Source organism: Jatropha curcas, chromosome 5, assembly GCF_041381405.1.
Source record: "Jatropha curcas cultivar XTBG-Jc1 chromosome 5, XTBG_Jcur_1.0, whole genome shotgun sequence".
Lineage (NCBI taxonomy): Eukaryota > Viridiplantae > Streptophyta > Magnoliopsida > Malpighiales > Euphorbiaceae > Jatropha > Jatropha curcas.
In genome coordinates this window covers 11,505,456-11,528,732 of record NC_143155.1, presented here as the reverse complement: position 1 = coordinate 11,528,732, position 23,277 = coordinate 11,505,456, and the positions used below count along the sequence as shown (strand labels likewise).

The following is a 23,277-nucleotide window of genomic DNA, read 5'->3' as shown; positions in this document are numbered from 1 at the left end:
AGAACTAAGATAAATAAGAATTTACCTTAATCTTTGGCTCTAATACCAAACTGACGCGGAACCCTATGGAAATTACTTCCAAGAACTCTATGACAAGATTTGGAAGAGATCAAAGATCAAACTAAACTCCCCTCTATGACACCCAAAGCTTAAAGAAGCAAGAACACCAATAATAGAGTGAAAGAATAAGATAAACGCCACAAACAAATTGATAAGTTTACCTTGATTCTTGATGCAATTAGAGGAATGCACTCTCATAATCTCTCTAATCAAAGGAACACGCCTAAGCATGAACAAAATCTGTAGATTTCTTATTTTAATGAATTGTCTTTGTTTAACAACATAACAAGCTATTTATACTAAATCTAAGAGGTCCTGATCCTTAAAGGATTTAGAATAATTAATCTAAATCAGCTAAGGATAAGGATTTAGCTAATCTAAACTAACTAAGGATAAGACTAACAAATCTCAACAACTTAAGGATTTAGGAATAACAAATCCTAACTAACTAAAGATTAGCTAAATCTAAACAAAATAAGGATAAAATCCAAGGGGGGGTCGAATTATAGGAGGCCCAACCCATTAACATTGTTAAAACTCAAAATAAACATTATTGGACTAACTAATCTCGCTAGAGGCAGACTCTAGCACGGCTTAGGCGTGCCAATACGCACGGGCGTGCTTCATGGTGGTTGTTTGCCTTCGCAAGTCAGACTCTAGCACGGCCTAGGCATGCTATTTGGCACGGGCGTGCTTCATGTTACATGATCTTCCTTTGCAAGTCAGACTCCAGCACGGCCTGGGCATGCTACCTTGCACGGGCGTGCTAATCTAGCACGGTCTGGGCGTGCCATATGCTGAAATTTTAGATTCCATCTCAACATGTGCTTCCAAAACTTAGGTGTGCCTTTAAGTTCTTCATAGCACTTGTTGAAAGCAAGGTCATGGAGCTCTTGTGTAACTTGTTCTTGAATGTATAAGGACATGGTTGCTCCATATTTCTTTGCACGGCTCCTTGTAATTGGTCCATTAGGAAGTACTAATGGATTGCCATTGTTGTGATCCTTATTCTCTTGAGCTCCATAGATGATTGATGATGATGGATCTGTATCAGTGAATTGGGTTTTTAAAAATAAAAAATTAACTTTAAAAACAAAACTCAGAATTCTATTTGCAGCGGAAAAGTAATGAACTTGTGAAAATAAGTTATTGATTGGAACTACCTCACAATGTTCTATTCAGAGAAAATAGAAAGACTTTGCAAAGTGCAGCTATCAATTAGAACTGCTTCACAGTGTCTTATTTAATATCAAAACTGCTTTATGATGGAAATCTATTATGTTTAGAACTTCCTCATAAAGTTTAGATAAATATGACAGACTATGTGAGAGACAGTTATTGAAATCTAAACTACTTTACAAAGCTTCAAACAAGATTAGAAAACTGATTAGAAACCCAAACAGTGAAATATACTGAAAATAGAAAAATAATTTAGAACTTGGCATATTCACTTAGCAGAAGTCCAGAGTTCTAATGTTCAGAAAAGATAAAGCTTATTTCAGTTTTAAAACATCAAAACCATTAACAACTTTAGCATTTCTAAAATATAAACAGAAGTGTGAACAAAGTAGCATCAAGCAGAACTTCAGAAAATAAAAAGATCAACACAGTGATTTATAGTGGTTCGGCACTAACTCGCCTACATCCACTCCCCAAGACTCATCTTGAGATCCTCAACTATGTTATCTCTTTTCAAGGGTAAGAGACAAACAAATAGTACAAGGCAATATATCAACTCCTAGATCTACCCTTTATCCCACTAGATTTTCCAAAGGCTCTAGTTAACCTTAACCCTTTCTGTTTTTGGCAGAGTATAGAAACTCAGTTCAAGACATTAGAATCTGTCTCACGGGGAAGGTCACTTGATAACCTATTTCACAATAGCTTCTTACCTAAGCTATTACACAAAAGTTTGTTAAATAAAAAAAAAACCTATCTACTAAAGATTACAAAATCTAAATACACAGACAGAAATACAAATATAAGCACAGGAAAAACAGTTTTTAAGATTAGAAAATCATTTTAGAAATCAGAACTGTTTTTCAAAAGAAGTTATTATAAAATTTCTTTTCTCTTTTAAAGATAAAATGTAAAGTATTAAGATGAAAAGAAATAAGGAGGTAGAGAGTAAGTTTTGAGAGATAAAATATATGATCAATGGACGAATATTCTTAAAACGAAAACGCTTTTCACCACAACTTTCAAAAACGAAAAAGCCTTTTTATAGAGAGGGTTGTGACTCTCGTTTTTAGAAAGTGAATATCTCTTTTTCAAATCAGAATATTGACTTTCCTTATTTAGAAGATATGGAAATCTTTGTTACCAAAACTTTTGAGCCAACATTCTATCTTTTTGGTAAGTAAATGAGAGACAATCTTTCTTTCCTTTAAAAACAAAGATTTTCGAAAGTAAATATTTGAAAAATCTTTTTCGAAGTATTTATTTACCAAAAACGAATTAAGATATAATCTTCCTTCGTTTAGATAAGAAAATAAAATCAAGATTTTTTGGATTTTCAAAAAGGTTTTGTTTCCGAAAATAAAGTGCATAAGATCTTTATTCGATTTATTCTTATTACCAAAATTGCTAGAGACAAAGTCTCTTTAATTAATCTAGGTAATTTGAATATTTCGAACCTTAAGAAAATTCGAAAAATTAAAGTAAACTTTTCTTAAAAAGAAATTTTATGAAACAAGAAACGAAAGAAAAAGTTTTTGATTTTTAAAGAGATAGTTTCAAAAAACCTTTTTGATAAAGTGAGAGTAAATTGATTTTTGTGCTTATAATTGGATGTTCTCTCTATCCTACAATGAATCCTGAAAGTCTAACCACTAGGGTCTTCAAATATCTTCACAATCCTTGAATTTGTAGGACTTGCCTTGTTCATTTATTACTTTCCATATGTAATCTGCATAAAATATTATTAGCATAAATAATATAATTTAAATTTATTTGTTTTATTTTAATCATCAAAATCTCGAAATTAATATTTGACCCTTGAGCCAACAATCTCCCCCTTTTGATGATGACAAAACCAATAAATTTAGCAAACATAAAACATGTACTCCCCCTAAATTTTATGTATAAAAAAATATAAGTTCTAAGTATGTCATGTGATCTATCATGAAGCAAGTTTAGAACATGTATTGTGCTCCCCCTGAACAAGTGCAGTAAAAAAATTTATGAGATTTAGAACAAGGAAAAATTCTTAGAAACTGATATTAGAACTAGCAAAATAGACAAGACATTCTAAGTTCTAATAATAAAAGCATATGGTCAGAGCATAAGAATAGAATAAAAACTGACATTAGAAATAAAACAGAAATCTTAAGTCTAACCTGTAGAACATCCGTTAGAACAAGAATATAAGTTCTAAAGGCTAAACAATCAGTTCATCATGTAAAACATATAGCTCACAAAATATAACAGAAATAACACAGATTAGTAAGCAATGAGATGTAAGTACTAAAGTTACCACATATTAGCAGAGTACGTACTTAACCATCAAAATATCCTGTGTTCTCCCCCTTTTTGTCATCATACAAAAGGGTTAGTAAAGATTAGAGCACAAAAAAATTTTCAAAAGACACAAAACAAAAAAAATATTGTTCACAAAACATAGACAAAACTAAGAAATCAGAGAGGTTTGGAGTCAGTTCTAAGTCTCTTAGAACTTCTGAGATTTTGAGCAGGAGTGGTTTCAGTAGAACTTTTTGGTTGTTTAGAAGAAGGGTGCAATGGAGGCTTTCTTCCATGAACTCTGTGTTTGCCCGCAGTGTGCTTTCCTTTCTTTGGCTTTTTTGAGGCAAGAGTGTAGGGTGTTCCCTTGACTTTCAGAGTAGCTAGCTTTATCTCATTAATGTTCTTCATTCTTTCTAAAGCTTCAATGAGGGACTGATTAGACTGATTATGCTCAATCACAGCTTTACTTTGTTTTATTGCCTCATCGAGCTCCTTATTATGTTCCTCGATAAGCTCTTTTTCAATTTTGCCCAGCATAGCTTCTCTACTCTTTTGAGCTAATAACAAACTCAGATTCTTTTTTAGCCTTGACCTCAGTTGACCTATCTTCTTCACTTAATTCCAGTTTCTTTGTTTCTGCATTACTGGCTTCTTCTACTAACTTTTCTTTCTCAACCTTTTCAGAATCATTTTTCTCTTCAGTTTCAACTTTTTCTTTTTCTTGTTCTTTTTCTGATTCGACTTCATCCTCAGCTATTGTCTCCTTTTCTTTTTCTGTTTCTTCCTTCTTTTCTTCTTCTAATCTCTTTTCTTTCTCTTCTTCTTTTAATTTCTCTTTCTTTTCTGCATCTTCCAACTTAGTTTTTCCTTTCTCTTCTCTTTTCTTCTTTTTCTCAGCTTCTTCTCCTTTTTCTTTCTTTTCTTTCTCTTCTTTTTCCTTTTCTTCATCTCTTTCTTCATCTTTCATTTTTAAAGACCCACTATCTAGCTTTGAAACATTGTAACCATCACTTTCATTTAAATTAACTTTTAGAAATTCAAACAAAGGTGTAAGCACCTGCCACAGGGTAGTTTCTTAGGGTTATTCTGCATTTTGTCAAAGATGGTGCGACAAAGATTGAAGGGTTTCTTCTCAACTATGTGCCACATAATGCACATCTCAACCTGATTCACATAGGTAAGTGAAGTGTTGGCTCAAGGATCAAATATTAGTCTCGAGATTTTGATGATTAAAACAAAACAAATAAATTTAAATTATATTATTTGTGCTAATAATATTTTATGCAGAATACATATGGAAAGTAATAAATGAACAAGGCAAGTCCTGCAAATTCAAAGATTATGAAGAATTTTGAAGACCCTAATGGTTAAACTTTTACGAATTATTGTAGGATAGAGAGAACATTCAATTATAAGCACAAAAATCAATTTTCTCTCATCAAAATTATTTTTTGAAAATAATTCTTCAAAATAAATCTTTTCGTTCCTTGATTTTACATTAAAAATCATTTTTCGAATTCTCTTAAGATTCGAAAAATTCGAATTACCTAAATTAAAGAGACTTTGTCTCTAACAATTTTGGTAATACGAATAACTTGGATAAAATCTTATGCACTTCATTTTTGGAAACAAAACCTTTTTGAAGATCTAAGAATCTTGATTTATCTTCTTACCTAAAAAGAAGAAAGATCTTATTTTAATTCGTTTTAGTAAGAAAAATCTTTTCGGAAAATATCTATTCAAGTATTTACTTTTGAAAATCTTTATTTTAAGGAAAGAAAGATTGTCTCTTATTTTCTTACCAAAAAGAAAATATATTGACTCAAAAGATTTTGGTAACTAGGATTTCCATATCTTCTAAATAAGGAAAGTCAATATTCTGATTTGAAAAAGAGATTTTTCACTTTCTAAAAACGAGAGTCACAGACCTCTCTATAAAAAGACATTTTCATTCTTGAAAAATGCGGAAGAAAGAGTTTTCGTTTTAAGAGTATTCATCCATTGATCATATCCTTTATCTCTCAAAACTTAATCTCTACCCCCTTATTACTTTTTATCTTTATACTTTACGTTTTATGTTTAAAAGCGAAAAGAAATTTTCTATAACAACTTCTTTTGAAAAACAGTTCTGTTTTCTAAACGATTTTCTAATCTGAAAAACTGTTTTTCCTGTGCTTATATTTGCATTTCTGTCTGTCTATTTAGATTCTGTAATCTTTAGTAGACAGGTTTCTTTTTGATAAACATTTGTGTAATAGCTTAGGTGAGAAGCTCTTGTGAAAGAGTTTATCAAGCGACCTTCTCCGTAAGAGAGATTCTAATGTCTTGAATTGAGTTTCTGTACTCTGCCAAAACCAGAAAGGGTTAAGGTTAACTAGAACCTTTGGAAAATCTAGTGGGATAAAGGGTAGATCTAGGTGTTGATCTATTGCCTTGTACTGTTGGTTTGTCTCTTACCCTTGAAAAGAGATAACATAGTTGAGGATCTCAAGATGAGTCTTGGGGAGTGGATGTAGGCGGGTTAGTGCCGAACCACTATAAATCACTGTGTTGATCTTTTTATTTTTTCTGAAGTTCTGCTTGATAATATTTTACTCACACTTCTATTTATACTTTAGAAATGCTAAAGTTGTTAATGTTTTTTATGTTCTAATCTGAAATAAGTCTTATCTTTGCTGAACATTAGAACTCTGGACTTCTGGTCAGTGAATATACCAAGTTCTAAACGGTTCTTCTATTTACAGTATATTTCACTCCTTGGGTTTCTAATCAATTTTCTAAACTTGATCAAAACTTTGTGAAGCAGTTCAGATTTCGATAACTGTCTCTCACATAGTCTTTCTAAACTTTATGAGGAAGTTCTAATTACAATAGCTTTCTGTCATAAAGCAGTTCTGATAATTGAATAAGACATTGTGAAGCAGTTCTAATTAATAACTGCACTTTGCAAAGTCTTTTTTTTCTGAATAGAACATTGTGAGGTAGTTCTAATCTATAACTTATTTTCACAAGTTTATTAATTTTTCCGCTGCACTTAGAATTCTGAGTCTTGTTTTTAAAGTTAAAATTTATATTTTTAGAAAACCCAATTCACCCCCCCTCTTGGGTTGTGCCATACATATATGGGACCCACATGAAGCACTTTTTGGATAAATATAGTGCACAATCAGTTTGTACAACCACTTCATACTATCCGTCAAGTTTGAGCATTCAATAACACCCTGTTTATCTGTAGAACCGTTCTTAACAATTTTCTTAACAAATTCTTCCTTTTTGTATCCGCTAACCCTAGAAATATCTTTGATTTTCATTACCCTAGACCCAGTGTTTGGTAAATTAAAAATCTTGCTCAAGTCAGCGTAAGAGAATGCTTTGATTTCTCCCTCAAGTTCTACAGAAATTAATTCTGACCCACTAACCATAAAATTCTTTAACCATATTCTCATAACATGGTCTGTTTTAGCGACAGAAAATCCATCCATCCTTGGAACTCAAAGAGTTCCCTGAAGTTGAACTCATCATTCCCGAAAAATTTTCAGTCTATGACATAAGAACACATGAGAGAATATGGGGAAAGGACAAATTTACCTTTTTCATGAGACCCAGCGACTTGTTTCTTTGATGTTACAGTCTCTGCTTTCTCTTCCTTCATTCCTCAACAGACTTCTTCTGTTTCGACTCCTTCTGTTCATATTTCTTTGATAGCCTTTTGAGGAGTTAAAGTTCTTGTTCAGTTAGAGAGTCGGATGAAGAGGTGAAGCTTGATTAAGCCATTGTTGGGGTTTTGACGCAAAGAGCAATTTAGGGTTTAGTTGTAAGAAGGCAAGAGAGAAGATAGAGTAGTTAATAGAGAGACAGGAACGATTAAGTTGAGAAATAGATTTTAGGAAAGAAAGAAACATTAAAAAAAAATAAGATAAAATAAAATAAAACGAAAATAAAAGACAGTTTTAGGGAAAATTCAAATCGACACAGAGTATTTTAAAAAAAATAATACCGCCAAAACTTAAATAAAATAAAGACACAAAACATAGTAAAGCAAACACACAAAAGAAAATAAATTGACTGTTTTTGAATTTTGTCTAAAGCTGGATTTTGATAATGACATTAGAAAGTCTTATCAGAGTAATATGCAGAACAGTGCTTCAAATGCAAGCGCCAAGGACCGATCCATGAAAAATGGGGAAGAAATGAGAAGTTTGGAGGAGTTTTTGAATGACAACTTGATCTGGAATAAGAGAGAAAAGCTTTTAAAGCTTGTAAGTGTATTGTGGGCTTTTATAGCAAGAAAAGAAAGGATAGATTGATAGCTGGCTACCATTGTAATACTAGTGAGGCACACCACTACATGTGGTGTGAGCGACAACATAGTGGCGCACGCCACTAACTAGTGGTTAGTTGGAGAAAATCATGTTCTATTGTTTTTCAATTCGCAGATCCAACAAGCAATGTAATAATCAGCTATAAGGGGCAAATTCCCCAAACTGGGTCCGAGTATAGGAATGCAAGAATAGAAGAAAAGAGAAAGACAAGGCAAAAATAAGCTTAGGCAACCAACTCAAGAGATGTTGGAAGCCGTCTCCTCTGAATCTTCACTGCCATACTCCTTGGTCTCCTCAATGATCATCGACCTACATCTAGCTTCGCGACCCGCACGCCCACCGCGCTGCATCCCTTGATCCGACCTGCAGGAGGTGCCATGTCAACTCTCTGCACACATTCATAAATATTAGTAATTGCACTGCATGCATTCATGGCATATGCATTGAACATTTTCTTTTTTGTTGTTTATACTTATAGATACATGCTCATCCGAAAGCCTCGCCATTGGCAACTTGAGTCGCATCGCTTCATACAGCTGGCACACTTCATTGTAATCGTCAATGAACACCTGTAAAATAACACAGGGGCAGGGGCAGACAATGAAAAATAGAATAATAAAAGGCAGTTATTAAAACAAATAGTAGAAAATACTCACATGGGTGCAGCCGGGCGATGACATCCGGTACGGACTCACAAGATGCGTCTTTAGCATGCTCTGAGCAGGCTCACCTGTACGGTCTAGAATAAAGGAGCACGAGGCACCTGGCCATGCTCTGACGTGCCGACAACAACAGCCGTACCCAAAGCTATGGGCTCAGAACCTCTCCTCATGCGCTTACCGCATGGCTACTGATGTTGTAAGAATAAGACACAGTTTGTGAATGGAAGACACTAGGACAAAGCTAAGAACAAAATAAAAGAGATAACATCCTCTTGTACCGGGGCAGCATCCTGGCCTCTACCTAACTCCTCTACCTCAGCAAAAGGATCAAACTCAGTCGGAGGAGGGATATGAACCAGGAGCTGAGTCCGCGTAAATACAGCATAAGCGCCGGGCACCAAGCCTGCCAGGTGATCTGTGCCAGCTGACCCTCTCCGAGTAACTGCAATGTCCTACGCCAGCTGGATGAATCTTGTCGACAGCATGTAGTATGGAACATAGTGAGGGACTCTCCTCCGATCCGGGCCAAGCTCCCACTCGTATACCCTCTCTCTAAGGTAATACATATCGTAGAACACATCTGGAAGGAGGAGATATCTATGCTGATAAATGACAACTGCCTGAACAAAATTGGGAAAGTCAACTGCATCTCCCTATGGATATCTCTCTATCTGTAAAACACAAAAAAAGAAAAAAGAAGGAAAATTCATCAACAAAAGAAAAAAAAAAGAGAGGAAAAAGCAAGAACATAAGAAAAGCAAAGTAAAGAAATTCAATAAACAAAGGAGGTAGTGACTTACCTGATCCCAACTCAAGTCGTTCAGCAGTTGTTGAAACATCTCGATATCCGAGGTAGTATGAGGATACCTCCTGTTGTACCGCCATGCTCGGCCTCGAGGAAGAGTTCTCGTATTTACCACCCCCCCCCCCCAAAAGCCAAACAAGCCAGGTATGGAGAGGACTTTATGTTCACAAGCCCAGATCTGCATCATAAATAACCCAAAAATCAATGAATAAGAGGAAAAGCAAGAATAAAAGTAGAAAATAAACAATAACTAGAAGATGGGATTTTATACCTCAATGGCCCACTTGTAGCCGACCTTTAAGTGCTCTCCTTAGACACACAGGTCCATGCCATAGTACAGATAAGACAAGGTGTCAGCTCCCCAGTTGAACTACCTGGTGGCATCCAGGTCTTGGAGTGGTGGAAGCAACGTCAAATTTACGTCGTTACCATGGTTCGTGAATAAAGTGGTCGATAGCAGATGGAGTAAATAGGCTCAAGCCACCACATCCATGTATATCTTTGCCATATGCTCTCGAGACATCTCCTGATAATAAGAATATATGCTATCATATCTAACCCTCTGATAAAAAATGGTGGGCTTCATGCTAATAGTAGCCCGAAGGCTCGCCAGCAGGCCTAGAAGGTCCAATGTCCTCATTCTATCATTAAAGACCACTGACCGTCCTCCAAACGGTAGTCCTGTGATAGCAGCAAAGTCTATCAACGTGATAGTCATCTCACTAAACGACAGATGGAATGTACGTGTGGTATCCATCCATTGCTCCATCAAGGCTAGTATGCTAGACGGCAGAGCCCGTCCCTACACCGTAGGAAGAGTGTCCACAAAGCAACCGAAATCTGCCTCTCGGACGCTCTCCTGTACTCGCTCGGATAGTCAATCAAACTATTCACCAGCTGTAAAAGCGTTATCGCCGGATTTCTCGCGCTTGGTACCCTTCTACAAAAATAAATAACTGTAAGTATGTTAATAAAAGTGCAAAGGCACGTCTTTTTATGTTTTTTATGTTGATAAGTAAGGAAAATGATGGAACATCATAAAAATTGGGTGCACATAGTTACTTTGGCGCAAGCCACAGAGTAGTGGCACAAGCCACTGCTCAAGTGGCGCACGCCACAAGTACTATGGAGCACGCCAATAGAACACAAACTAGCCAAATAGACTTTAAATAGGTGCATACCACAGCCATTATGGCGCACAACACACACAGTGGCGCACACCACAACAACCCGCCACAGGCCCAAAATGCCCAACAACACCCAAAAAGGTAAATTCTATTTGATTTTTGGTTTCTACCCTAATGTTTACATGTTTCTAGCCTAAATAATACATGAAAAATAAAGCAAGAGTGCCGAAATACCTCAATTGTGCCCCATTAAAGGTGGCTGGGCAAATCTCCACATCCAAAATGAACTCCTGTAACTTCATGCCATGGCTTATAGGATGAGTCACGAGGTCAATCACCGCGTCGCCCGAAAGCCAATCGACGACATTCTTAATGGCCATGAGTTTCGGTTGCAAGAAGAAGCAAAGAGATAGTTTGAGGGAAAAGAAGTTTGAGAGTTAGGTTGAAAATGACAAATGCATGTCACTTTCACCTTTTATAAGGAATAATAGGCCTATGGGCCTGACTTAAGCCTTCGGACCAAGTTTGGCCCAAAGGCCCACCTACCGTATCCAACTCTCATACTTAGCTAGCAACCCATCAATGGCTAGTCGCCTAAGCAAGGACAACACACCGCTGACCAAATGTAAGTCGTCTCATTTTGTATGCTGTGGCACAATTTTCAATAACACTCACAGATTCACGAGCAATCAAGCTCATGCAAATACACGTGAACTCACACAAATTCATGCATTTTTATACAGAATCATGTGTCACGCACGCACGCTTTTTCGGGCTTAAGCACGAAAATTTCTAACCATAATTGGCCAAAGAGCCTTTTTCCCTTGTGTTGCAAGAATTATTTTGCAGGAACTTCCCTGAGTGAAGCATTTCAGAATTAAGCCATCCCGAGTGGCACGCCGTAAGTCCCCCGAGGCAAGTCATCAAAGTCTCCTTGGGCACCATCCGAAGGATAAGCTCATGAAGTGGAGCATTTTAGAAATCGGGTCGACTGAAGTATCGCACTCATTCATCCGTTGAAGTTGTCCCAATGGTGCACCTATGAAGTCGTCCTGTGTGGTGCATCTCATTTTGCCTCTCACCGTTCGAAGGACAACCTCCTGACGTGAAGCATTTCAGAAATCGGGTTGACTGAAGTGTCATACTAATTCATTCATTGAAGCCGTCCCAATGGCACACCCCTGAAGCCATCTCGTATGGTGCATCTTATTCCCCCTCTCACCATCCGAAGGCAACCTCCTGAAGTGAAGCATTTTAGAAACTGGGTCGACCAAAATGTCATACTCATTCATTTGTTGAAGTCATCCCAGTGGCGCACCCCTGAAGCCATACCTTGTGGCTCATCTCATTCCGCCTCTCACAGTCTGAAGGAAAACCTCCCAAAGTGAAATATTTAAAAAATTGGGTCGACCACAGTGTCGTACTCATTCATCTGTTGAAGCTGTCCCATATAGCGCATCTCATTTCGCCTCTCACCATCCGAAGGACAACCTCCCGAAGTGGAGCATTTCAGAAATCGAGTCAATCAAAGTTTCATACTCATTCATCCATTGAAGCCATCCTAATGACGCACCCCTAAAGCCATCAAGTATGGTGCATATCATTTCGCCTCTCACCGTCCGAAGGACAACCTCCTGAAGTGGAGCATTTCAGAACTTGGATCGACCGAAGTGTCGTACTCATTCATCCGTGGAAGTCGTCCTAGTGGCGTAACCCTAAAGCCGTCCCATATGGTGCATCTCATTTTGCCTCTCACCATCCCAAGAATAACCTCCCGAATTAGAGCATTTCAAAAATCGGGTCGACCGAAATATCGTACTCATTCATCCGTTGAAGCCGTCGCAGTGGCACACCCCTAAAGCCATCCCATGTGGCGGATCTCATTCCGTCTCTTACCGTTTGAAGGACAACCTCCTAAAGTGGAGCATTCTTAGATCAAAGTCGCTAACCAGTGCAGTTAATCGTAGAAGTCGCCGACAATCACCATGCCGCAATCCAACCGCCTGCCAAATGTCATAATGGTAATCCACACCAATAAAGCTGCAAAAATGGAGCACTTCATCCGCCTAAGCCTTGTATGCCACACAAATCGAGTAAGTATTTCTTACTTATGCGTCTACCTTACACTTTGATGACATTTTGCTTGGAAAACAAAATATTATCAAAGTGGGGGCAAACTGTAGATGCTTAAATTTTGCCCCTAAAAGGTTTAGTGATGATACACCGTTTTTTGTCTAAAATTGGATCGAGATTTTTGATCTCCCCGATTCTCAGACCAATGGTCCGTAACTGAAATTATCTATGTGTTTAACCATATTTACTTTTTCAGGTCATCAGGCATTTCACTACGAAACCGGGCCCGGAAGCGTTGAGCTCACCAGCATATTTTTCAGTGTCCTGCCTCGTTTCGCATGCCACCCGGTCCAATTTTATAAAAGTGGGCCTAGTCCTATTGCAGGGCCCGACAGTGGCATTTTTGCCACATCAGCCCTAAATGGCCCACCCCACCTTGAAATAGGCATTGGGGGTGGACTTTGGGAGGATTTTTTGGAAAAACTAAGGGGAGAATAAAAAAAATAAAAATAAAAACCTGATATCAATCTAAAATCCTAAAAACACATACTTTAATCTTAAAACTTGGACTATTGGATTGAGAACCAATGAGTTGGGTTTCTTCATCCACTTTTCATCCAATCTTTAAATGGAACCATCAAAGATAGTTTTTGAGAATCTTTACTCTCTTTCCTCATCTTTTTCTTTTCTTTTTCAGTGTTTAAAACACCTTTTCTTTGTTCTGGTTGTGAGGGAAGCCTATTATCAACCAAACAGGAGCTTCTGCACTGCTGTGGTGTAACAGATTGATTTTTCTTTTAGTGTCGATAATAGTGATTTATCGGTCTGTGAATAGTACCATCGGTCCGGGACTTGGTATTATTTTAGTCCGAAAAAATTACTATGCATAGTTAATATTTTATTTACTATTTTTGGAGCATGTTTGCATGATTTAGGTGGGTAGAAAATATTTAATGAATATTTTTGGAGAAGTTATGTATTAAATGCATAATATTTCTAGTGTGGTATATTAAGAAATAAATGAGGAATTATTTTAGTGGAGTTAATTTAATTAATTGGTGGAGTTAAATAAGAAGTAGAAGAGAATTATTTGAGGAATATTTAGAGCCATTGGATGAGATTACTTAGGACTTGATCTTAGCCACACATTTTGCATGATTTTAGGAAGTCAAATTTGACTTTGGCACTTAAAAGTAAACACCACAACATTTTTGTCTTTCTTCTCTTCTCTTCTCCACGCCATTTCCATTTTCTTCCTTCTTCTTTCATTTTCTTCATTTTCTTACCTCCAAATTTACCACCAAACTACCTAATTAAACCATAGAATAGGACTTAATGCTTAAGAATTAAGGAGTAGAAGGTGAGATTTGTGATTAAAAGCAAAGAGAAGTGAAGTTACCATTGAAGCAAGTAAGTTGTGGTTTTTGAGTTTTGTGAATTGTTAAGTAGAATTCATGGTTTAGACATGTTATTGATGCATTAAATCATGCTCCAACTATTTCTTTTGTCAAGTTTTGCTTGTAATGTTGATTTTTCATGCTTTGAAGAGGTTGGAGAACCATCCTCAAAGGGGAAAGAGAAAGCCAAGGAGTAAGGCTTTCCAAGCTTATTCAAGCTTGTTAATAAGGTTAGTGCAATCATAATTTCACTTGTTTAAGTTGTTTTACATGGTTAGGGTTTTGAATATATTTTGGGAACTTTGTATGTTTTGTTGAAATTGCTAAATTTTAATGTGAGATGTGTTCTGCCGTGGGATTGGAACTCATTTTTGACCCCTTTATACTTCCCATTTGTTTCTGACTTCTTCATGAAAGGTGTAGCTCTATTTCTCAGCTTTCCAAAACATATTCTTATGTCTAATTCCAATACTTGTAGCTCAACTTATGATTGAAATACCAAAACTGGTTCTGTTATGATGTCTTACCTATAGATCCAAAATTATTGTCCATTTTGACCACTCAAATGGCAAAATAATGTCTTATGTTCTTCATAAAAGTTATAGCTTTACTTCTTATCTTTCCAACCCATCCTCTTGTGTCCAAATTGGAGATACATAGCTCAACTTATGGCTGAAACACCCAAACTGACTCTGTTGTGTCGGGCCACATGCATCACTAAATTGAGTGCCCATTTTGACCACTATAATGATAAGATTAGGTTCTGAGTTCTTCATAAAAGTTGTTGCCCTATGTCTTGAGAATTCTCTCGTTCTGGATTGGTTTCATTTGAGTGTTTGGTGAAGTAGGAATTCAAGAAACATTGGACTTGGTTCTGCTGAATCAGGTCTGATCTGTTGGTCTGTGTTCTAAGCTTTTGTTTGTTATCTTACTCTGTGATTTGGGCTGTGGTTCCTTCTGAACATTTGTAGCATTTGGTCTTAGCTTTCTAATGAATCTTATTTCATTCAATTTGGAGACCCATAACTCAAATTATGTGTTAAAAACCCAGCAGAGGTCAAGTTTATGGAAATGCTGAAAAGTTCTTGATTTATGTACTTTTATACTATATTAAGTATATATACATTTATAGTGTTTTGAGTAAAACTTTTGAACTGATGAGTACTAAATGAAGAGGTTTTGATTAAGAATTATTGCTTTTGTGAAAGAATGATTTTGATTTGGGCTCTACTATGCATGATTGAGACGTGGTATGATGAGATGGATTTTGTTATTGTGAAGCTATGATCGTATGCTAGGGTTATCAGCCCTTATAAATAGGCGGACGCGCTTATTTGTGTGATGGGGTGGTGCTTTCATAGGCCACGGTGGTGCTTTCATAGGCCACGATTGTGTGATGGGGGTGGTGCTTTCATAGGCCACGGTGGTGCTTTCATAGGCCACGAGTATGTGATGGGGGTGGCGCTAATATAGGCCACGATCAAATCTGCTTATGTTCATTCAGCATGAGTACGAGCCTCAACAAAAAAATGAAATTTTATTGTTGCTATAAAAGAATGAAGACATATTTGTATTTATAATCTTCTCATTGCTTTCAAAGTATTTGAATTAAATGAATGCGATTTCGGTATTTATATAGTTGAGTAATTTCGGATTTGACTTCGCTTTTCTTTTTAATTTAATTGTTGGTTATTTAGCACCACTGAGTCTTCCACTCAGCGCGTTGATTTTTATCACCCGCAGGTTAGGAGCGGAGGGTGTTCTTCAAGACCAGAGGACAAGCATCAGAGTAGATATCACATTTTGGGTAGGATATTTTGTAAATGGTGATTTTTGGCATGTATATAAAGATTGTATTATGGAGGTTGTATATAATAAGTTTATAATGTATTAAGAGTTATGATTATTGAAGGAAATAACATCTTATTATATTTTTGGTGTATGATGATTATATATTCCTTGAAAGGAATGTGTTTAGACTATGATGCGTATGTTGATGGATATTTAGAAGTGCTTGTGGTATGTTATGTTGAATTGGAGTTTTGGGGTTTGGAGAAAATTGGAAGTGTGTATATTTTCTTTGTGTGGCAAGTTAATTTTTAGGGGAAACTCTTGCGAAATTTTCGTAGGAATTTCCTTAAATATTATTTTCGTTAACAAAAAAAAAAAAAACAAAAACAAAACAAAATGTTAATTACTTGCCTCCTTATGAAAATTTAACCACTTCTAATTTATGATCTAGCTTTAATAAGTGACATAAGACGGTGCTCCGGCACCGATTGTGGCATCCACCGTCTGGTTCTCCGGGATTAGCCGGTGGGTGTTACATGTGGCGTGTGGCCAATAGTAGTGGCGTGTGCCGATACATGTGGTGCGCACCACTTCCCAGTGCCTCATGCCACTATTGCCCAAATCTCTTATTCTTACCCTATAAACTCTAGAAGCTTTCGTGATCTAGGAAAGGCCCTGCACCATTACGTGTGGCGTGTGCCATAAGCATGAGGGGCACACCATTTCCCCCTGTGACGCAAGGCCTTTTGATTCAGAGACTCTGAATGTACCAAACCCAATAAACGTCTTGATTCGGAGATCCAGTGGCCAAGCTCCAATCAAAAATGGTTCGTGATGCGTATTAGGTCATACATGGATCAAATAAAATAAGATTGAGAAAAATGATTGATGGATTTTCTCATCTTTCAAAGATAAACATCAAGATCATGAGTTTAAATCCCATATAATGTTAGAAAAATTTTGACTTTCTCTGTGTATAAAACGGAGGGAGTAAAATTTAATTGAACATTAATAGACTCTAATTGATTCTTTAATCTTTAATGTTCTTCTACCTTCACCCGACGGATCACTGGCCGGGCCTTAAAACCTTTGCTAAATATTTAATTAGCGAATCGGGTCAAACTTAGAAAACACCCGTGAAGCTTAGGTCACTGGGCCTAAGGTTCAGTCCAATTCGATTCAAGCCCAAACGCTCAATGCCAACCTGCATTTACCGAAGAGCCCCTAAATTCGTAGCGCAATCCCGTTTCAGAACAAGAGGCATTATCGTACTTGGACAAGAACTAACAATCCAGAATCTGTTCCCCTTTCCTTAAAGCCCAAGAACCTCCTCCAACCAGAAGACTTCTTATTTTTTGTATGCAAACACAAATTCCAGGAAAGAAGAAAAAAGTTAGATAGTACAACTTTTCATTTTCCAATTGTAAACCCTAAATAGAAAGAATTACAAAAAAAATGCCATCGGAAACGAAGTTTTTGCAAGAGCTGGTATTGTACGCGGCAAGTGCAGCTCTAAGTTGTTTGGTATTGTTTGCGGGTCTCCGACATCTCGACCCCAACCGGGAGGCCTCAAAGAAGGCACTTGAACAGAAAAAGGAGATAGCCAAGCGCTTGGGTCGGCCTCTCATCCAAACCAATCCCTACGAGGTATGCACCAAATTGTATTGTATTGGGTTCTGTTCATTTTTTTTTTTTCAATTAGTGAGATATTCTTTTTGTTTTTTGTTTTTAGAATTTTTGTACGGGTTGTGCAATACATGGGTTGTGTTTCTACGGCTTGTGAAATGATGGGTGGTACTTGTACGCGTTGGGATTATTTTTTTAGGAATTCTTGAAAAACATCTATCTATGCTGAATTAGTTAGGATTGAAGTTCCAACTTCAGGGTATTGAATGAAATTGTTCTTTATTGGGTTTGAATTTGATATCAGTTTAAAGTTCTTGATAAGCTTTTGGGAGATTGTTGAATGTGGAAAAAACCTTGTATTTAGTAGGGATTTGGACTACTCGCTAAGGAGTTGTATGGCTAGATGTTGAGACCCGAACTTTACTATTAATAAAGTGACCTACAAAATCAACTTGTAAAATTGCACCTATTGGAATTGCACATATTGAACACTTCAACTTACAAAAATTGTACTGATTAAACACTTATAAATATTTAAAAAATATGAAAATCATTGTCTAATAATTCATGTTAAAAATGTACAAAACTTGGCACTTATTGAAAATAGATCTGCTAATTGAAAAATGCGTAAAATTATGTGCAATAGAATCTATTTTACAAGTTGAAGAATTCAATAGATGTAATTTTACTAGTTAAGTAGAGGGTGCCCATTTTTTTTTGTGTAAAATTTAGGTGTCAATTTATGTATTGAGTAGTTGTGATTTTGAATACTTATGTCCTCCAAGTCCAAATCTTGATTAGTAAAATTCAAAACTATCAAGTATTTTAAATTAATTTTGGAGGGTCAGGCTTTTTGTTGGGTCTAGACTAGAGCTGCTTTCACATATTACTATTTTGTTAGTTGCTTAAGCTTTTCTTTTTTTGTTGGGTCCTCTATTCTTTGTTAGATGTAATTTTCCTCTGAAAATGTAGGTTGAGGACTTTCTAATGTAAGATGGACAAAGGAAACTGATTTATTGTTATTCATGAGCGTGACGAATTTGCAACTTGGAGATGAAATGGCTGTTATGATGTGTGTTTTTCTGAAATTCAATTTATTTTTTTTTAAACTTTTTTTTTGTAGAAGTAGAACTGCTGGAATGTGTATTACATATTCTGCTGAACAATTTATTACTGGGTGGGATTTGAGTCTTCGCCATCAATTGAAAAGTGTGGCGCTGGGTTGGTCTGGGATTTTGTGACTCCATCAGATTTCAAAAGAAATACAAAATCTCATTGATGGCCTCAATTTTTATTTTTAATTTAGGAAAATTAAAAAAATTAAAATTGGGTTCAGGAAGTACATTCTGATGGGAAATTGGAGTCAGGAAGTACATTCTGATGGGATACCAATATAAATGCAGCCTTTCTTGAGGAAATAGGGGTTCTTAGGCAAGAGGTTTAATTGGCACAGACTTGTTTTGAATGACAAAGCAGGTTGTAATAGGTGAATCTTCCTTTTTTGTTTATTTATGCATGGTGAATATACATGCCGATGCCTAGGGGTGGGAATTGCAATGGAGAAACTTTTTCTCTGTCATTGGTATATGGAAGACAATTTTTTGGCAATTGCTGATGGTCTAAAGGTCTATTACCGTCATGTGTTTGGCAACATGATTTATTGTGATAAAGGCTCTCTGAGGTTTAGCAATGTCACATCGATGATTAACTTCTAGTAAATGTCTTTTATTTGTGTGTTTCGATTTTTAACAGGATGTGATAGCCTGTGATGTAATAAATCCGGAGAGCATCGATGTGGAATTTGATTCCATTGGAGGATTGGAAACTATCAAGCAAGCCTTGTATGAATTGGTGATCCTTCCACTGAGGAGACCTGAGCTCTTTTCACATGGGAAGCTTCTTGGCCCCCAAAAAGGAGTCTTGTTATATGGACCACCAGGTACCGGTAAGACTATGCTTGCCAAAGCTATTGCAAAAGAGTCTGGAGCTGTTTTTATTAATGTGAGGATCTCAAATCTGATGAGCAAGTGGTTTGGTGATGCGCAAAAGCTCGGTGAGTTAAGATTCTATTTGTGCTGCTTTTGCTAAAATTTTAAGGTCTCTTTACTTTTCCTTGTGCTTCAAATTTATATTATTTCTCAAAATGATATCATTTCCTATTATGAGTCACATAAATTTACAGATGGCGGATAAGATATCATTTCCTATTATGAATCACATACATTTACAGATAGCAGAAAATCTTTGTTAAGCCATTGTTTATTGTCAAAGATTGGATTTACACCTTTTGTGTGGTTAATTTTGTCGAAAATCATTGTGGGTCCTGGGGCAGGGTAAGAGATGTCATCATATTCTTTATATTAAAGTTCATATGAGAAAATATTTCTGAAGGTGGCATGAGTGTTTCTTGTTCTTTGGGATTCTCAATTTCAAATTAAGACGGTGGAATTATTTTGTAGTTTTCTTAATCTGTTGATCGAGTTCATCAAACATTGTCATTCAGTTGTCTTTCTTTCGTCTTCTTTGAACTCATAAAATTTCTTATATGTGGTTCGTGCCACGTAATTTGTTGTCCTTTTTTTCTGGTAACTATAACAAGTGAATTGGTGGTTTCTTTTGCAATCCTTCTGCCTGGGACAACAATGCTAATCTCTATACTGTTGATTTTCTACTATGCTGTTGCAGTTGCTGCTGTTTTTACCCTGGCTTACAAACTTCAGCCCGCTATTATATTTATTGATGAAGTTGACAGTTTCTTGGGGCAGAGGCGCACATCAGATCATGAGGCATTAACTAACATGAAGACCGAGTTTATGGCCTTGTGGGATGGGTTTACGACAGACCGTGAGTCTTTAATACTTCAAACAGTTGTGACATTTGTACTTTTCTTTTGTGTGTGTTAGTGGAAGTTACTCATTGACATATCATATCTAGGATATATGAGATTTAATGCACTTGCATTTAGTTATATCAGTGTGGCCTAAGCTATTTTGATTTTAATCATATTTAGAGAGTGCACGAGTCATGGTTCTTGCTGCTACAAATCGCCCATCAGAACTTGATGAAGCAATACTTCGGCGCCTTCCCCAGGCCTTTGAGATTGGCATGCCTGATCGCAGGGAGAGGGTTGAGATATTAAAGGTTATTTTGAAGGGTGAGAATGTGGATAACAGCATTGACTTTGACTATATTGCAAGCTTGTGTGAGGGTTTCACAGGTTCTGATCTTCTTGAACTATGCAAGAAAGCAGCATACTTTCCAATCAGGGACCTGTTGGATGAGGAGAAAAAGGGGAAACAACATGTTGTAAGTATATTAACGATATATATCTTCTGCTCCATCAATTTTTTTTATAACATGATATATATATATATATATATATATATATATATATATATATATATATATATATATATATATATATATAAATCTTGGTAATAAAAATAGTTGGAGCTTATTTCCATGGTGGAATAAGCTGGCTACTTGCTCATTTTAATTCATAAAATCCCCTCTGGTAGGTATATGCCTAATCATGTTGCAGCCTAACTTCTATGTGTATGTGAATGTTATTGGACTAGTCTAAGCTTGTTATCTTTTAGCAGTGGCTAGGTTGTATTTTCGACATATTCATTGCCCTATTTCACAGTAAAATCATGGATGAAATAACTTAAAAGTCATTTTGACCTAATGTATAGCCAGGATCAGTTGAATGGATCATTCTCTTCCATTCAATTTGGTATATTGTTGCCTTCTCAGTAAATTAGAGCCGTTAAATTATTTTCAGTTCCATCCTGCATTATTCTAGGTATGCGTCATGCTTTTCACCCGTTACAACTTCAATGTAATGTGCTCAACCTGTGCTTATATATTATTAGTGCAGTTGTTGGTTTAGAATTTGTGCCAAAATCATTTGAAATTTCTCTTTTTCTCTCAATAAGAGTCAGTTCCATCTTCATACAAATGTATTATCCAAGCCTTTTGTGCATATCTATATTTAGCATCCTGATTTTTGTGGCAGTAATCTTATTATGTGCATGTCATGGTAGATAATGTCGTGTTGCTTTTATGTATGTAATTGATTGCCAACTAGGTTTCATTTTCTCTTGAACTATCTTATTTAAATTCACAGTTTTGATTGGTTATTTCTATCCGCATAGAGGCCATTTCTTCTGTAATGATGTTTTTGTCATGAAATGAAGATGCTCTTGTTATGATCTATCACCGAATGATCCATCATGATGAGGAGAACAAAATAATGGCAATCAAAATAACTCCTTAGGCTGACTTGTGCTATTAAATTTCTCTATTTAATCACTATACTCTTATACATGTGAATCATAATCTTATCTCTTTTTGATGGTAGAAGGGTCTAAATCAACCAATGAGACCTGCCTACAATGTGAACACATGAATTTCTCATTGAAAGGCATTCAAACTCAAAATTTGGTAATGTAATTGACCTGTTCATGGACTGGGCTTGGTTTGGAAAATGTCAAACTTTTTCCAAAGGTCTGTCCCGCCCAACCTACAATTTCTTCACTGAGGTTTGTGGCTTGGCCTACATGCTGGTCTCCCTTGAAAGAGATAGCAGTTAGTCTTGGAGCGAGGGAATGAGAAAATGAGAAGATGATGTATGATGCAATTAAAAAATAAAGCTTAGGACTTATTTTCATTTAATTTTTAGTTTCGCCCTTTTTGTTTTTCAAAAAAATGAAAAATAAAGTTTTCTATGTAGAAGTATCATGTAATTCCTTATTTAGAATCTTAGTATGCAAATTTAGTGTTTTGATATTCATAATTAGGAACTTTAATAGGAATGATCACATGTTGAAAGTTGTTTATTAAGGATCTTCCCATTCTGGGGTCGTACACACCTTGAAATAGGAAAAGCAGTTCTATAGATATCATCAATCTTTAGTTAATTTATTAGGGTTGGAGTAATAAAATATGAATTCATTATTATTAATGATTTGAGGTCGGGCTAACCTAGTATATATGGTATGATGCGTGCTCTTTTCATTCAACTGTTTTTTTTTTTTTTTTTTTCTTCTCTCTCTATTTTCTTCTCTCGAGACTACTAGTTATGGAAATTCTAGTTGTCACATCAATGAACAACTATTAAATTTTTTCCTACATCAGATCCACATGCACCTTTGGTCTTGAGTAATTTTTTATTAGTATGCTTTCTGTACATTCTTTTTTGACTATGGATTGACTGTAAAGCTTTGCTGCAAATGAGTGCACTTCTGTCTTTTAGCTTTTCCAATTTTGACTGATCTTTTCTTATGATTCTTTTCTCAGGCACCGAGGCCGTTGTCCCAAAAAGATATGGAGAAAGTTATTGCAACATCAACCAAGACAAGGGTTGCTGCAAATGATTACACTAGGTCAATCTCACAACAACCTGGGTGGTCTAGGCAGTCAGATGATTACCAGGTTCAGGCAACAATCAATGAGCTCTCTAAGCTTGTAGTTTCCCAGATATTGAACCTTCAATCATCAGATACCCAAGACCAAGACCGAGACCAAGACCCTTGAATTCTGGCAGTCTCCCTACTGTCATGTAAGATGATTCCATAGGAATTTTATGTGGTTTAGCATTTTGGGTACAGGTCCCATTCCCATTCAGAATATGTTATCTTTATAATCAACTTGAATACAGTAGGACGTATTCTTGAACGAGTTAGGATTCCAAATTTTGAAGTAGTAGAATGCTTACTCGCTGCGACATGGTTACAGCGCCTACAGAGCTTTCCTCTTGCTAATAGGAACTCACAAGAATGGTAACCATTTATTCTGGTTTTACTCGTGATCGATGGTTTGGAACTTCACTCAAATTTTTTGGATGTACTGATACATGCAAATGGGAGCGTTTGCTTCTCCCAGTGTGTATGTTTCTGTAAGGCATACTTTATTCATATACCAATATCAATGGTAATAAAATTTAGTTCA

At 36.2% G+C, this 23,277-nt stretch overlaps 1 protein-coding gene across 1 annotated transcript; it reads left to right on the top strand.

The window, feature by feature from the left end:
- Positions 1 to 17,005: 17,005 nt before the first annotated feature.
- On the top strand, positions 17,006 to 23,277 carry LOC105641200 (P-loop containing nucleoside triphosphate hydrolases superfamily protein). Its single transcript, XM_012225690.4, has 5 exons — positions 17,006 to 17,346; positions 19,078 to 19,378; positions 20,011 to 20,169; positions 20,336 to 20,631; positions 22,627 to 23,277. Exons 1-5 carry the CDS (start codon positions 17,155 to 17,157, stop codon positions 22,861 to 22,863), a joined length of 1,185 nt encoding a protein of 394 aa, XP_012081080.1. The 5' UTR covers positions 17,006 to 17,154; the 3' UTR covers positions 22,864 to 23,277.

What these genes read in the sequence shown, in the direction of transcription:
- LOC105641200 (XM_012225690.4), top strand. Translation starts at nt 17,155, where the DNA reads ATGCCATCGGAAACGAAGTTTTTGCAAGAGCTGGTATTGTACGCGGCA. An exon ending in TCCAAACCAATCCCTACGAG is followed by an intron (nt 17,347 to 19,077) that starts GTATGCACCAAA and finishes GATTTTTAACAG; the next exon opens with GATGTGATAGCCTGTGATGT. An exon ending in GGATGGGTTTACGACAGACC is followed by an intron (nt 20,170 to 20,335) that starts GTGAGTCTTTAA and finishes AATCATATTTAG; the next exon opens with AGAGTGCACGAGTCATGGTT.